Raw genomic sequence first — 17,009 nt, forward strand, 5'->3', positions numbered from 1 at the left:
TTGATGAACCCGGTAACTTTTCAGCTGTTCTTCGTTAACGTGACATAAATAGATTATAATGATTTTCATTCAGTCAGGACGTTACGGTGACACTAGAGCCACATGCGTTGCAGGTAGATTGTAGTAAAGAATTGCTTAATGCCTGGTTTTAAAATTAGTTAGCTGGACTTGTAGCCAGCCATTGGAGCCGTTATATCTAGGATTTCTGTCGGCTAATGTGTGGTCTCAGATTTTGAAAATGGGCCGACAATCGACTGACAGCACTAAGATGGTGTAGTGTGCGCTGGGCATTACACTAAGGAAATGAGGAAGGGAGGGTCAGTGGAGAGCGGCGGAGTTGAGCCTTTTTTCATTTAGCGTCATCAACAGAAAGAGAAAAAGGCTGGAAGAGCGATAATTAAAATGACGTAGATAGTTTTAATTTATCGTACGATTAATCGATTTCTCGTTTATCGCGACAGACCTAGCCGGTGAGCTAAATGGAACTTGATGAAGACTGATAAGTACAATAAAATAAACAAAAAAAAAATCAATTAAAACATTATTGATACTTGTTGGCTCACAAGTTGGCACAATTTTCTGAATTGTAATGACTTGTTTGCGACCTGCACTTTGTACTTTGACATTTTACAACGATAACAGCAAACGAAGCATAGCAAACATTCAGGCATGAGAATATGGACCAATATTATCACCTGTACAAGATTTTCTCATGTTGCGCAGTGCAAGAGCTTCATTAACCTTGGGTCTGTTTTTTTTTTTTTTTTCAACAAATCTTAAATTCTGGTGTTAAAATAGTTTTAAACATTTAATCTTTGGGATATCTGAATATACAGTCTGAAATGGAGAAAGCTACAGTTACTTCTTTTGTAAATCTGCGCCACAATTTATTTTCCTAAATTTTAATGAAGCAGAACAAAATTAGCCTCAGAAACAATGATTGAGGTAATTACAATACTCAAACATTAACAATCAAAGTAATGAAATGTTTCTAAATTTTGTGGTATGCTTCTGTTGAAATTATATTTTAGATCCTAATGTAGAAAAGTGACCAATATTCATAGTGCTTGCTCAACTCTAAACACCAAGACACGTCTCTTTTGTTTGCTTCTGTGTTTCTCCAGCCGTGCGAGTGCAGCCGTGAACAATCTGAAGCGTTTTCATGAGAAGAAGAAGAAAGGTTTGAAGCCCTACAGTCTTTACCTGGACCACATAATTCGCAAGTCTGTGTCTTCCCACAGCCGCAGAGATTCCCACTCACGTGTCCAAAGGGACATCTACGTCATAAAGGTAAAGACACGCAGCGATTCCACATGCTGGATTTTATTATCCTGACTGCTGACTAGTGTCGTTTTGGGCCGCTTTGATTAGAGCTGGCTCCAAAATTACCGTGATTTTTTTAATTTAAGTAACCGCCTGTTGCCTTTTAGGACACTGAAGAAACACTGCTGATGAACCTGAGAGACAGCCACATCCTTAACCACAAGCAGAACTTGGAGTGGAACTGGTTGCTCATCGCCACCATCCTGAAGGTCAGGCCTGCTCCCATGCAGCTGCACATACTGAAACGTTTTCTGTTTCCCCCTTTTCTAAATAATGCTTTATTCACTTTCAGTGGCCAAATGTGAACCTCCGGAACAACAAAGATGAACAGATGCACAGGTAAGATTAACTTTGTCGCGTTAAAATGGTTTTACATGCTTCTGTGACATTTGGGTTTAAATACGCATTTGTTTCTGTGGCATGCAGGTTTGTTCGGAGGCTGCTGTACTTTTATAAACCCACTAGTAAATTATACGCCGGACTGGCTTTGGATCACGTTAAGGCCAGGCAACTCACTGTGGTTGGGTGTCAGTTTGTTGAGTTCCTCATGGACTCAGATGAGGTAAGAAAAACAACAGCAACAACAAAGCAAAGCAAAATGTTTTTCAGTTCAAACCTTCTCCCTACATTTGCGTCTTGTTCTTTTGTCACCAGGACGGTCAGGGGTATCTGGAGGACCTAGTGAGGGACATGGTCTCATGGCTCTGCTCATGTTCAGGACTGAAGCCGGAGCGCAGTCTGCAGAGCAATGGCCTCCTCACCACACTCAGTCAGCACTACTTCCTCTTCCTGGGGACACTTTCTGCACACCCACAGGGAGTCAAAATGTTAGAGAAATGTGGCCTGTTCCAGTGGTGAGTGAACAGAGATCGTTCCAATGGAGCCTCAAAATGTTGATGAAACAAGCTGGTTAAGACTCAGCTTTTCTCCTGCTTCTGTTGTTGCAATGTCTGCAGCCTGCTGAATTTGTGCTCCGTAAAGAACCAAGATGCTGTGCTGAAGCTTGCCGTGACAACTCTGGATTACAGCAGGGACGGCCTGGCCAGGGTCATCCTCTCCAAGGTCCTCACCGCCTCCACTGATGTAAGGACACACAGAAACAGAGATATAAGGCGGGGTATTATCTTGCATACAATAATACATATTATAATACAACTTTAATGGAAAGCATTTGAATGCAAAAAAAGCTCTAAATCTGACCTACATGTACAGGGCATCTGCATATCCCAGTGCAGATGCCCAGGGAAATTCATGTATCTAAAATTAAAATGTGTTAAGTTCATTTCGAAAAATGTAGATTGGCTTGTATTCTACGAAGTTTATTTTTCTCGTCAGACTTTTATGTCAGGCAGAAGTTTGAGTCGCCATCAGACATCTTTGCTTCGTTCTGTGACTCGAGGCGGTTGAGGCTACCTCGCTGCTCATAAACCCTTGCTAGGTTTTTTGCATCTATCGTCCTTAAGTGTAAATTATCAGCAATTTGCTGGACAATGTTAGTCTCTGCTACCATCTCACTTCCGTCCCCACCTCCCAATGCGATTTCATTCTGCACTCGAAAGCTTGACATTGCTATAAACAATGTCATTTTCTTTTGTACTTTTCTGTTGTAGTACATGGCTTAAATTTAAATCGGAGGGGTCCTAAAAAATCTTAAATTTGGATTGGTAAATCTTGCAGAAACCCTGATACATTATTTAAAAGGGCTTGTTGCTCTTGAAACCGTTCCAAATCGAACCTACTGGACTGAACTTGCTGAGAAGTCACGTCTTTTCTTCATGAACAGATATGCAGGTTGTACGCTACCAAACACCTGCGCGTTCTGCTGCGCGCCGGTGTGGAGTTTTTCAGCAGCTGGGGCATGGAGCTTCTGGTCACCCAGCTTCATGACCACAACAAGGTTGTTTCCATGGAAGCACTGGACATCCTGGATGAGGCCTGTGAGGACAAGGTAACCAAATGAAACAATTATCTGAGAATATTTTCCGGGTTTTAATCCTGTCTGGCTGTGCTCTGCTAAAGCAATTAATAATATTTATCAATTAAAAATATATTGATGCTAAATAAATGCACAATTAAATTAACCTACTGACAATTGTTAAATTTAGACATGAGTATCGTTGCTGCAGTCAGTTATTATGTTTAAAGATTAAATATGTACTACACTGTGTATCTTATGTTGGCATACTGCTGCATAACTTTAAAAATGCAAATACATAAAGTAGTTTGTTTTTTCTGTAAGGTATGTTTGGGCTTATATGTTTGGTATTCCATAAGAAACGTAGAAATAAAATATTCTGCAGTGTTTACGTGGCGCATATGGTTATATTAAGTCTTCTATATTTAGCAGCAGTAGAACGAGGACAAGGAGTTTGCAAGAACTCATTATCAGCTTCTTGAAGGAACGTCTCATTCCTCAGTGGAGTACTTCACAATTTCAGCCTCTATCTGAAGAAATGAAATGGAAAACAATATAGAGGAGAGGAAGAACTAGATAAAACTATAGAAAATGGCATTCAGAATATAACTGTTTGTAGTTGTGGGGAATATGTATGCAACAAGTTATCATGATCTTTTAAACCTCCTACAATTAATCTACAAAAAGTCAGTTTGTATCTGCCAAACTTATATAATTTGAGGATATTTCATAATGCTGCAAATATCAACCTTCCTTTCTTTCAAATGGAAATAAGAACCTTACATTTTTACAAATATAGATTCCTAAAAGAACAAATTTATTTTAAGTTTCATAATAACTTAAAATATTTTTTGAATAAGTTGATTATGACAAATAGTGCAAACTGGATAAACAGATGTGTGTTGTACGGTGTTTTAATCTGGATTTATGTGTTGTGGACGTAGCTGTATTGTTTCTCTCTGGCAGATTTTCGGTGCAGCTGATTATCGGTGCAAGATAGTCACTAATAAACCGCAGCCTATGACATCCTGCTAAAGTGACTGATTACCAATTTTATAGGTGTGAAGCATTAATATAAAGTCATCCAGTAATTCCTTCTTTCATTTATAACAAACCATCCAGAAGAGACTGCTCCCATGTACTAATTAAAGTAAATGTAGTCCTCTTATCAGCTTCTTACTACTTCACAAAGAAGAATAAATCAAAATGTCTTTGTATCATTTTTAGTATCCTTGGAAAACAAAAACATTACTGAAAGAATGGCCTTATTTTACAGCATCAATGTCTGCAATGAGTTTTATTTCTACTGTATGTCCACTATTAGAGAAAAGGTGTGTCTTTTAAAGTGTCATGTATTCTAGCAGCTCACAGTGGACGACCAACTCAGAGTTTATCACCATGGAAACACTTTCAGAATGATCTGTTGTTACTTTCTAAAGCAGAAAGAAAATGTATATATATAGTAAAGGTGACAAAATAGGCTTAGCACTTTGCTAAAGGTTATTGTGTTAAACTTGAACTTTTTTTTTTTTTCTTTTTTTTTTTTTTTTTCCTTCCAGGCCAACCTTCATGCTCTGATCCAGCTGAAACCAGCTGTGTCCCATCTGGGAGACAAAGGCCTCCTACTGCTCCTCAGGTGAGTTTATGACTTTTTTTTATCACCACCACCATACAGTATCTAATCTGATTGTCCTGGAGGCTTCCTAGCTGCTTTATGTTTAGCGTCTTGAATGAACTGTTGTTTTATTGTTTAGGTTCCTGTCAATTCCTAAAGGTTTTTCCTACCTTAATGAGAGAGGTTATGTCAGCAAACAGCTGGATAAATGGCAGAAGGTATTTGTAAGATATCAACAGATTGGAAAAAAGTGTCCTTACATAGGTGAAAGACTAACTGAAGTTGGTGTTTGACTCTTTAATCTTATCTTGTTTGCAGGAGTACAACCTTAAATATGTGGATCTGATAGAGGAGCAGCTGAACGAAGCACTAACAACTTACCGCAAACCCGTGGATGGAGATAACTACGTCAGACGCAGCAACCAAAGGTGAGACGGGGGAAACCGCTGAAACCTAGATTAGCATCAGAAGTGAGACTTCTTTCAAGTCGAACCTAATTGGTTTGTGTCTCCAGGTTACAAAGACCAAATGTGTATCTCCCTGTGCACTTGTATGGTCAGCTGGTACATGATAAGACCGGCTGTCATCTACTGGAAGCTCAGGTAAAAGCTTAGGTCATTTTAGTTCTGGTTTTTGAAAGGTTTTGACCTCCCAGCACCAGTTTTTCTCTTGGAGCAATTAGCATTACTAACCTTTACAGGTGCGCCAATAAATGGGCACAGATTTCTTTAATTTTGGGAGTTTGTCAGTCGACCGACACTTAAGAAGAACCAATCTTATTAACCGATCTTATCTTCCTCCGCTTAGGTCTGAAAATCATCCAGTGTCAGGACACGTCTGCACGTGTTAACAACAGTCACTCCGTTGGTGCCAGCTTAGCAACTTTGTCGCTTCATTTATAGCGGCTTCTCAGACAAAACAAATTGTGCTCAGCGAAAACTCTAATGGGCAGGTCAGGCTTTTTAAAGGTTGTTGATCATTCGAGCTATAAACCTCAGTTTCTGTGCGCATTTCCTGGGGAGCAATTGTCTTTTCAAAAAATTTTCAAAAGGCTACATAAGAGAAAAACAGTCGGTACAAAATTGACATCCTGGGTTTAGACAGCAACTAAAATAACAAAATTTCAAAAGTATAAAGTAACTCAAGGAGTAAAATGACCAACTCATCTTCAGCATTGAATTATTAGCAGGTGCTAAAGTCTAATAAACAGCAGATTTACTTCTGTGGAAAACAGTTTCCTTTTAAGTAGCTTCTTATATATTTTTTTCACAATCTCTAACTTCTATACCTCAGTCACTAAAAAATGCCATTATTGAGCCTTCTTCAGTCAGTGACAGCACTCACACTGAAGAGTGTCAGCTTAACCAGGAAACTCTTGGGTACGGTGCATTCACTGATCAACAAAAAGATAGATAGGATCTGTGACATTCCACTCTATGTTTCCCTACATATCTCTAGTTATTTCAGAGTTTTTCCCACGTTCTTCCTTTCGTCTGCAGAATGTCGTTCCAGACCTCAGCTACACGGTGCGCTCCCCGATGCTGGACACCTGGGAGGGCGTCAAACAGCTGAAGGCTGCGCTCTGGGCTCTGGTCAGTAAAGACTCCGATTTAAGTCTTTTCACTCAAGACTCCACAAGACTTGTTGACAATTGCAAAGAGATGACTCGTTCACGTTTGTCTTCTGTTCCAGGGCAACATCGGCTCTTCAAACTGGGGTCTGAATCTCCTGCAGGAGGAGAACGTCATTCCTGACATCCTGGCGTTGGCTCAGCACTGTGAGGTGCTGTCAGTGCGCGGGTGAGCTTCACTCCACAGGATTTCACCTAAAAACAAAAGGAAGAAGAGAATGAAGTTCAGAAAGTGGTAACACTGTTGAGTGACAAACACTCTCATTCCATCTCCAGCACCTGCGTTTATGTGCTGGGCGTCATTTCCAAGACCAAGCAGGGATGCGAGGTTCTCAAGCAGTACGGTTGGGACGCGGTCAGGCATAGTCGCCGGACACCGTGGCCTGTCACTCCCGACGATGTGGACACCCAGCTCACGTCGGAGCTCTCCTCCGTACCGAGCACGCTCAGTCTGAACTCGGAGTCCACCAGCTCCCGCCACAACAGCGAGAGCGAGTCTCAACCAAGTACGCTACACCGCTGTCTTTACTTCATTGTCAATTAGTTTTTTGTCATTTAGTCAAATGTTTTAGATCATCCTGTTGAAAAACCCATTAATGAGCCATCTTGCTTTCCAGTAAGACTTGTAGGGCATTTAGAAGAGAAACAGGCCAACAGCATCTCAGATCCTTCACCATGCTTAAGAGTGGTTTTGTTTCACGCTGTTGGTTTTTAAAACGCTCATCTGAACATGTTAATTGCTTCAGATATATTTGAAGAGCTATTTAGGGGAACCTGTGACTTTATTGTTTAAAAGCAGCAGTTTCTTAAGGGTGTTAACAAGGCGATTGAGGCTACTGCTAACTAGCTGCTAATATACCCTTGACAACTAGCTAGCCAGCTTTTTTGCATCCATCATTGGTAGGTGTACTGGACGAAGTTCATCTTTATCACCGGATCACTTCTGTTGCCAACAATGCAACATGCATTCTATGCAAAAAGGCACAACACTATGGAATGTGCAATTTTCTTTTGTCTTATATTTTATTCATCACAAACAGGGTCTTAAAAAGTCTTGAGGTGGTTAAAACCTGGCAAAAACCTTGTTCTTGTGGTTGGAGTTTTCTTAAATCTGCTATGAGGTTTTTTACGTGTCTCTTCTAGTTGATGTTCTCAACACTGTCTGACAGCTGTGGTTGCCTTCCTCCTCTCCACCCTGATTTGTATCGTTATTTCCGTCTTCTCTCCCTTTCTAGACATGTACATCCTGGACGATGACAAATGTGACGGTTTGGACTCGTCCGACGACCCCCCTTTCTACCCGCACTCCAAAGCTGTCAAAGATCGCAGCCCGTTCACCATCCTTGGTTCCACGCGCTTCGTTCGTCCGCGCTTCCTCAATTCCCTGTCTCTCCCCAGCAAGAAGCCCCGCTCCACTAGTGATCCAAAGAGCTCCTCCGGCTCTCGCACCCTGTCTGATCTCAAGGCGGAAAGCCCGCGGCGGAACAGGACGGTGACGGAGCCTTCGGTCTTTGGCACCAACCAGGGAGACGTCTTCACCTCAGTATTCAACAGCAGGGGAATGCCAAAGAGTCCAACGGTCAGCCTGGAGACCTCCTTCGTCGGGACAAGGGGCGGGTCTGAGGAGCAGCTGGTGGACGGCAGGCTGGTGCGGGGCGGGGGCTCGGGTCTCGGGCTCAGCGGACTGGCTGGACACGGGGTGGCAGAGCACCACCGGGAGCAGAGCAGCCGCGAGCGTCTGGCGGGAGACGGCGGCTCCTCCGGCGGAGGCAACGTGGGCGGAGGAGGCGGGGGTACTCAGTTTAAAAGCCGCAGCCAGAGCTTTAACACGGATACAACAACCAGCGGCATCAGCTCCATGAGCTCCAGCCCCTCCCGCGAGACCGTCGGAAACCCCGAGCACCCCGAGGTAGAGCCGGACTCCTCCGACTGCGTGAGCCTCAACACCGTCGTGTCGGCCAAGACTGTGAAAACGCTCTCCTCCCTCAGCCCCCAGCCGCAGACCAACCACATGTCCGCCTCCAAATCCTCCAACGTCTCACTGGTACCCCTGGGCTCCTCGCACACGCTCCCCCGCCGAGCCCAGTCCCTCAAGTCCCCCTCCGTCACCACCATCAAGAGCCTGGCCGACTGCAGCTTCATCTACACCAGCCCCAGGGACGCGCTGGGCTACGCCACGCTGAAGCGGCTGCAGCAGCAGAGGATACACCCATCGCTGTCGCACAGCGAAGCCCTGGCTTCACCCGCCAAAGACGTGCTGTTCACCGACACCATCACCATGAAGACCGGCAGCCTGGACTCCAGGCTGACTCCTCGCAGGTGGGCCACCAGGAGCCGCTGGGAGGCAGGCTGCAGTCGGCCATTTCTACTTGTCTGTCCTGTTTTTGCTTTTGCTCAGATGTGACAACTGTTTGTTCACTAGACTTTAAATCAGCATGACTTAACGCTGCAGAAACACAGAATCTCAGCAAGTACTTTTGGTCCAGTTTCTAGTGCAAATATATTTGTAGACTTGAAATGAGACAAAACCAACTAACTTTTCAGCAAGACATAGGAGCTTGTTTTTAGTGTTTCTCTTTTTTAAAGTACTAGTTCCACTGGCAGATAATGTTTCTGCATAACTGAAATAATCTCACAGTGGAAGTAGCACTTTTTGATCATATTAAGAAATTATTTACTTAAAACAAGCCTCAATATCTTGCTGAAAAGCTACTACTAAGTTAGTTTTGCTGTTTTCACTAGAAACCAGATCAATAATACTTGGTCAGATTCCTGCTGTGTAGCAGCTGTCGTCCTAGTCAAGGTTCGGTTACCGTCGCCCTCGGCAATGACGAATGAGCGTAAGCGTGTCTGTGCACTTTCTGCTGTGTCCGTCAGGCTGTCAGACAGGAGGCGTACCTGTCCGGAACCAAGCGTCCCAAGCCCGTACCGCAGGCTGTCCAGGACATTTGTGCCGCGGTGGGTGGACCTGCCCAGTGTCCTCCTCAGTAGAGATGCAACCTCGTAGCTCTGATTGCTTCTGTTTGTAGTGGATTAGTGGCTTAGCGACAGCTCCGGTAGTTAGATCGTAGTGTGAGCAAATGAAATGTGTAAGAGCTGGTCAGAGATTTACATCAGTTTAGCTGTTTTTTATTTTTTATTTTCTCCGGATGCAGTGATTGCACACCATAGAAATGCGGTGAAGCTGTTCTTCTGGATATATACGTTTCTACACACATATATATGCATGTATGTAGATATATGTACATATCCAGATATTTGAACTCATTTGAACCTGTCTGTGTCCAAGATGAAACTTTATTTGAAGTGAAGAAGAAGAACTTGCTGATAGCCATTCATCGTAGGCCTGGGCGATATGGCTTGGAAATAAGATCTCAGATTTTTTTTTTTCATACCAGATCCGATTTCCAATTTGAATCTATTTTTGTCCTCATTTTCTATGTCTAAAAAAGAAATTATAAATGACAGAAAATGTTTTCACATAGCGGCTTTTAAATCAATCATTATATGATGGAGTATCCAGGCCAGGCTTTGAGAATTTTTGTTTAATTATGAGAATATAGGCATAATATTAGCAGAATAACGATGCTATTTTACAAGAAGAACGTCTTAAAATAAGAGAAACGCTTCTTGAGTTTTCAAGATTTCACGTGACTCAATTAATTGACATATGGAAAATGTCTGGTAAGTAAAAATAATCTGCGAGTGAAATTCATATTTTAATCAGTGTTCAAGAACTATTTACTGAACTCTAGCTCCCATACTTTGCTGAAAAGTTACTTATAAGTTAATTTAGTCTTATTTCAACAGTGTACTAATATATTTGGACTAGAAACTAGACAAAAAAAAAATACTGAGTAAGATTTTGTATTTTCCCTAAAGGTACTAGTTTTGAAGTGGGCACTTGTTTATTAGTTTGTATAATCTCATTGTGCACAGTAACCCTGATGTTCCAGCATCTTCTGGTTTATGACGGGTTTGACCCTCAGTAGACCTTGGGTTATTCTTCTACAGCATAATCAGTTTACTTTTATTTCAGGGGAACAGATTGACTTACATGGACCAAATTAGATCTTGAAACAGAACAATAATCCCACCTGAGAAACTGAGTATGGGATAGATAATCCATCTTAACATTAATAATTTAATTAATTGTAAAATAGCACCATGAGATATTTATGTGCTGTAATTAAAAGCCGTCTGAAAATTTACCAATCACAGAAGCCCATTCCTGCTGGTATTGAAATATTACTTTCCCATATAAATTGATTGAATTCCTAAATCTTTAACCTCCATATTTCTGCTTGCTCAGTGTAAACCTAATGTAAAGTCTCCTACATCTAGTTTGACAAGCCCCTCCCCCCCTCCCCTCTTCTGTGTGGTTTTCTCCAACGTATCCTCACTCTCTCCCCGTGTTCCCTCTCTCGTCCCAGCCTCTCCCCCCGGATCCTCTCACGCTCCTCTCCTCTTGCCCTCCCTAGGTTCCTGAAGGCTCTGAGCTTCGCCTCGCTGGACAAAGAGGAGCTGCTCAGCCCCATCAACCAAAGCACCCTGCACCGCTGCTCCTCGGTGCGCTCCATGGTCTCCAGCGCCACCTTCGGCTGCAACGACGACTACATCGGCCTGGCGCTGCCCATGAACATCAACGACATGTTCCACATCAGAGACTCCACCTACTTCCAGCAGAGGATCAGCCCGCCCTCGGAGGAACGGAAACGCTTCCTGTTCGGCGACGGAGACGGTAACGGCCGCTTTACTTTACGCCGGCGAAACGCTAAAACCGCGAGAGGTGGATGGGTTTTCAGGTGAACTTTGGTTTTGTGGCGACCTCCGCAGGGGACCGGCCCACTCTGCCGTTGCTGAAGCAGCAGTTCAGCATCTCGGAGCTGATCGCGTTGCGAGGCGAGACTCAGAACCACCTGGTGGATTCGGAGGACACGGGTCTGCAGGATCACTCTGAGGAGAACTGTCTGTACTGCGTGGGGGCCAGCGTCCTCGGTTACCCCGCCCAGCCGCAGATCAACAGCACTCACTCTCGGACAGGTGGGGGCGGGGAAGGGGTTCAGACACGTCCGTCTTGTAGATTATCACCTTTTTCAGTCGGAGTGGAGTGTCAGAAATGGTCTTTGTGTTTCATTTTTACCCCCAGATTACGTCGACTTCCCCTCCTGGAGCGGTCCGGGGGGCCATCGTCTGGAGGTGATGCCTCAGTCGAAGTTCTCTGGTGTGTCGGGTTGCAGCGATGCTGCTGTGTCACAGGGGTCCATCTCTAGCACGCCCACACCTGGGGACATCGTTATCGGTAAGAAATGGGAAGGTTCAAGTGGACCGAAGCAGCCCACAGTTGGCCTCAAGAGTTCAGCGCCGTGGTTTAGCATGATGTTTACATGATGATTAGCTACTATTAGTTTTCTGTCACTTTTTTTAGCATTTTGATTATATGTGGGGGCAAGTGTCTCAAACTCCAGTCGTCCAGCTGTCCTGTAATTTTTTGACTTTTTTCTCTGGTCCAACGCACCTGAAATGGCTAAATTAGGAGCTACTAGGCACGAATTATATTTTTAAGAGTCTAGAAAGTGTAAAAAAAAGTGTGAAAACTTGTCTTGAAAATGCTTGAAAAGTGTTTCATTTTGATAATAGGTCCTGGTAGTACCAAAAAATATATATTTTGGTGGCTTTAATTGATTTTTCTTTTTCAGGAAAATGTACCCAAAGTTGTAGTAACTTTTCTTTTTTTTTTACACTGGATTTCCAAAACATACACTTGAATATAACAATTTGTTATAGTTATATATATATATATATATATATATATCACTGAATTAAAAAAAAAAACACACAAATGTGGATATTAAAAAGAAAAATCAAAAACAAGCAATTTTAGTCTTGTAAAAATAAGTTTATTAAGTTAATAAGTAAAAACACAGGAAATCCCCAGATGGTGCCGACATGTTAGAAGGGGAAAAAAAGTGAAAATAAAAAAAAAATAATCCAAATTGTTTAGTTTCCTCCTCATTTTTCTGAAACTATAGCGGCTTCTGTGATACTAACTCTTCTGATGGAGTCTTCCACGTGTTAGCTTTATTTTAGCACCAAGAATATTGAAATAGTTGGTAACTGCTGATTCACACCCCATTAAATTTGACTGTGTTGTTTTAAACACTTGAAAAAACCCTGCAGGGCTTAACAAGTGCACGTCCTCTGCAGGCGGGAAGGCGATATCCGACGACGGCCCCGCCTCTCGAGTCCTTCTGAGGAAGGAGATTCTCCGCCTCATCATCAACCTCAGCTCCTCCGTCGGAACCAAAGGCCACGAAACGGGACTGTTGACGTGAGTCGGCTTTTTCACACCAGCCGGGCACAGAAAACCCGACGCCGGTCTGAAACGTTAGAGGGTCGCCTCAATTTCTCGTCTTTCCTCAGGATAAAGGAGAAGTTCCCTTATGCGTTCGATGACATTTGCCTGTACTCCGAGGTTTCCCACCTCTTATCCCACTGTATGTTTCGCCTGACTTCGAGGCGCTTCATACAGGAACTCTTCCAGGACGTGCAATTTATGCCAGTAAGGAAACGAACGCTGTCCTAATTTCTTTGATTTATCAAACTCTGCCTCTCGTTTAACCGCTGTATCTCCGTCTCTCAGATGTACGAGGAAGCTGAAGCAATCCTGACAAAACTACCAAAACCCGTGGAAGAGGACGTTAACCCGCCCGCGGAGTCCTGATCCTCCTCCCGCCCGCCTTGTGTTTAGTGCGCCGCTGCAGTCCGGACTCCTCACAGCTGTGGAAAGCAAAGCAGGTCTGAGGCTCTGCGGACAGAGGGACGTTGGACTGGTTTCTGTTGCTTGAAACAGAGGAGCGTCGCTCCGCTTTCCCCTCCGGCCCCCCATGCGCCGGAAACAAACAAACAAACAAAAAAAAGACTTCAATGACCGAACACATATTTAATGCTGTTTCAGAAGAAAAAATGAACAGCAGATTAGCCAAAAAACTTGTTTTCCACAACACAGAAATATTCACTGTCAGATCATCATAGAACTGAAGGACAATGATGGTGAATTTAACAAAAATATGGGTAAGTAGTCCTTAAAAATCAATTATAATCAGTTATAATTTCTGCAGATTTGGGTGGTTTCCCTTAATGAAGCGAGTAAGACGCATTGTCACGTCTGCTTGGAGATTCCTCGGACTTTGCCTTCTTTTCTTCAAACAAAAACACTACAACGGATCCTGCTGCTTTGAACTGGGGCCGTCCCGGTCCAAACCCCACCCCCACCTCCACATCCCTTCTTCTCTTGCCTCACCACTTCCTAGAACCTTAAGCCTCCTGTCAGCCGAGACAGCCTGCTAACCTTTCTATTTCTTGTGTCACAGACAATCAAACGTCACTAGTGTTGTATTTTCTAAAGCATTATATCTGCCACCTTTACTCTGCGAATAAGGAGAATAGCATGTGATTTAATGCTAGTTTATTCCATACTTTACTTGCTTAGGGCCCTTGATGTTTTCTTTTCCTCCACTTTTTTGCATCTTCAGCGAACTTCAAAAGGAGTTGCGTTGGTCTTTCTCTCTCGCTCTCTCCATTTTCTTCCTCCTTTTTTCAAAGATGCTCACTTGTGTAAGTAATCTGTAGAAAGGTTGAGTACAGATGCACGCAGATGTCCCTGAAACTTTCACAAACCAGCAGCTTCTCATCACAGCGCCTTCTTTACCTCTGTGCTTCACCCTCTGCTGCATGTTCAGCAAGCATGGCAAGGTTGTGCTTCACCCTAACTTATTTCTGGCTTATAAAATTTTTTTTTATTTTTTTTTTCAAAACTATTATTATTTTAAAGAAATCATAGGTTGCCATTTCATGTCGCCATACATCGTAGGAATAGAGTTACCACCCTGGATCTGTTTCCACAATTCAGTATCACTATGGGAGGACGACAGAGGAGGGGAGCGGTGAAGTGCGGTGACTAAAGTTTATGTAAAAGGTTTCCAGGGAAACAGGGTTCTGTTTCCATTGGCTAGTTTTTTTTGTTTTGTTTTGGGGTTTTTTTTTTGCTATAATGCTGCTACACAAAATGGACTCATAGAGAAATGATTCATAGATCCGCTGAGTGATGTCAGATCTGATCTATTTATTATATGTCTGTACCATAGTGAGTTCAACCAGAGAAGAAAAAAGTTATTTATATTTTTCCTCGAGACTGTATTATAATTTAATTTTTTTTTTCTTTTTGCCTGAATTGTGTTTCCCTTGTATAATGTGTACAGTATGTTTTTGGGGCATTGATGACCTAAAGAAGCATACAATCCTATCAAAGGGATGCATTGTTAATAAAACAAAAATCTGAAACACCCAGAATAATTCTCGATTATGTTTTTCCTTCCTTCCCGTGAATATTTAGTTTCACAGTTGACTTTAAAGGCGATCCAAAAGTAATAAAACCACAGACAGCTTTCTTACTGTCTGAAGTTAAATCAAACCAAACATCACTTGCTTTTAGGTCGAATAGAAATTTGCAAAATTGCTGCCGTAATATTTTTTTTGTTTTGTTTTTACTCATTATCTGGTCTGTTTTATAAAGTGAACCAGTTCCTCACGTTTCAGTGTGGGCAGTAACACTGTCTCGTCAAAAATTAACTTTATACTCCTCAGACTGTTTATGAAATGTTTTGGAAGCCACAAATCCTCTCGAAGTTCTTGATAGTTGTTCCCCATATAATCTCATTGCCTTGTGCGTCTAGCAGCTTTTGATGTAATATTTCAATACCAGCAGGAATGGGCTTCTGTGATTGGTTTTGATGAAATTTTAAAAATGTCTCTGAAATTGGTTCTGAAATTGCCTGAAAATACCTGAACTTCAAATTCAGCTGGTTTGAACCTACGTGATTAAAGTTAACAGGTTAGTTAAACTTTTTGACACCTCTCTTTTTTTTGTGCCTGTTAGTAAGACTTAAATGACATTTTGCAATATTTCAGGAAAGACTTGCAGGCCATAAATATAACAAAAAGTTCAGGCGGAAGTAGTGACCATGTTGTTAATTCACATCACAAAACCCTCAGTAGTCCCTGTTACACAAAGCCACACACTGAATTCACACATATATCTGAGTTACTCTGCTAAAGCTTTCATCCCCTTTTCATTTTTCTACTTTTTCTGGCTTTACGACTGCAAACCTCAATGTATTTTCTGGGGGATTTGAGCTGTAAACCAAATACGAAGTAGTGCATAATTGTGAAGTTGGAAAGAAATTATAGTTGACGAATGCAAAAAAAAAAAAAACGTGGCATGGATTTGTCTTCAAACCTCATTTGCTCTAATGCCACTAAATAAAATCCAGAGATTCGTCAAATTAGCACAGTGTTCACCTGTAACGTCAGCATCAATTCAATCTAGGAATGTCTCGGAGGTTTGTTAGAGAGAACAGCAGGAACAAACAGCAGCATGAGTCTCAGTAAGAAAAGTCACTGTTAAAAGAAAGCCGGCGTTTGAGAAGCAGAAACCACCAGAATGACACCAAAATTTCACTTTTTGACCAACATGCAAAATCCCAATCATACACGGTGGTGGTTATTTGCTAAAATGGCAACAGGGTGGCGGAGTCAGGAGGAGCAGTGAAATAGCTACAGGTGAATCACTATTTGTCCAACTGCACTTCGTATTTTTTTCATAATCATTTTCATCATCGGGTCGCGGTGGGGCGGTGCTGATCTCCGCAATTTGAAGCCTTCACTTCGCATTGATGATTAAAATGATTATTTTTCAGTGTAGTAGTTATTTGTAAGAAAAAAAAAAGAGAAAAATTTTTTTATACAGTACTTTTACTTATAAAAAAATGCTTGGCCCTGTAAAAAAAAAAAAAGGTTTTGTTCTTTGTTTTAAATGTATTATGGAGTATTTTATTGTATAATAATTGTTAAAAAAAATTAAAGGTTCGTACTTCGCGGATTTCGCTTATCACGGGTTCTTTGCGGAAAGTAACCCCCGCGAAAAACGAGGGATCACTGTATACTGAAACAGAAATCCTCCTTCAGGTGCAGTGGAGCAAAAATATTTCTCAACCAAAATGCGTTTTTGCACCCAGTCGTCTGCAGCAACCTTTGCCGTGGAAAGTAAGTGTCTGAGAATTGACCAACTTTAAACTTCACTCGTTGGCCACTAGCCAACAACCTTTATTTTGCTTCATTTTTTTTGTTTCAGTAGTAAAAGGCATATTTTACTACTGTGGTGATTTTTCCAATCACCACAGGTCAGAATTGTCTCTATAACTCCGACTTATCTCATGATAATGCATCAACATCTTCATGTGAAACGTTTTCTACACGATTTTACAGGTGCCAAGGATTCACTGGAGCTCTTTAACTGCAATTCTGCAGGATGTGCTGCCAATGTGATAAAAGTGTTTTGTAATGACATACCGGTACTCCTTCAGCATGACCTCCTTCCAGATTGCTCAGGATCTCCGCTTCCCCATAAAGTATGCCAGCATGATGGCCGTGCATATGTTTCCACCCCAGTAGGGACCAAGAGTGAA

The 17,009-nt window shown here is 42.2% G+C and overlaps 1 protein-coding gene across 4 annotated transcripts in view; it reads left to right on the top strand.

Moving 5' to 3' along the window:
- Window positions 1-14,835, top strand: part of LOC122827824 (rapamycin-insensitive companion of mTOR-like) — a 34,005-nt gene extending 19,170 nt beyond the window's left edge. The window contains exons 17-37 of one of the 4 annotated variants that reach the window (XM_044110873.1): window positions 1,125-1,290; window positions 1,431-1,532; window positions 1,616-1,662; window positions 1,750-1,885; window positions 1,978-2,177; window positions 2,280-2,406; window positions 3,107-3,271; window positions 4,798-4,874; window positions 4,993-5,071; window positions 5,172-5,281; window positions 5,368-5,455; window positions 6,353-6,445; window positions 6,546-6,652; window positions 6,760-6,989; window positions 7,719-8,802; window positions 10,917-11,224; window positions 11,320-11,526; window positions 11,633-11,785; window positions 12,664-12,814; window positions 12,907-13,045; window positions 13,127-14,835. In XM_044110873.1, coding sequence (XP_043966808.1) covers window positions 1,125-1,290; window positions 1,431-1,532; window positions 1,616-1,662; window positions 1,750-1,885; window positions 1,978-2,177; window positions 2,280-2,406; window positions 3,107-3,271; window positions 4,798-4,874; window positions 4,993-5,071; window positions 5,172-5,281; window positions 5,368-5,455; window positions 6,353-6,445; window positions 6,546-6,652; window positions 6,760-6,989; window positions 7,719-8,802; window positions 10,917-11,224; window positions 11,320-11,526; window positions 11,633-11,785; window positions 12,664-12,814; window positions 12,907-13,045; window positions 13,127-13,207 — 3,850 coding nt within the window. In that variant the 3' untranslated portion in view covers window positions 13,208-14,835. The remainder of the gene's footprint in view (window positions 1-1,124; window positions 1,291-1,430; window positions 1,533-1,615; window positions 1,663-1,749; window positions 1,886-1,977; window positions 2,178-2,279; window positions 2,407-3,106; window positions 3,272-4,797; window positions 4,875-4,992; window positions 5,072-5,171; window positions 5,282-5,367; window positions 5,456-6,352; window positions 6,446-6,545; window positions 6,653-6,759; window positions 6,990-7,718; window positions 8,803-10,916; window positions 11,225-11,319; window positions 11,527-11,632; window positions 11,786-12,663; window positions 12,815-12,906; window positions 13,046-13,126) is intronic. The other 3 variants (XM_044110874.1, XM_044110875.1, XM_044110876.1) reach the window with 3 other exon arrangements.
- Window positions 14,836-17,009: the final 2,174 nt, after the last annotated feature.

This window comes from Gambusia affinis, linkage group LG03 (assembly GCF_019740435.1).
Source record: "Gambusia affinis linkage group LG03, SWU_Gaff_1.0, whole genome shotgun sequence".
NCBI lineage: Eukaryota > Metazoa > Chordata > Actinopteri > Cyprinodontiformes > Poeciliidae > Gambusia > Gambusia affinis.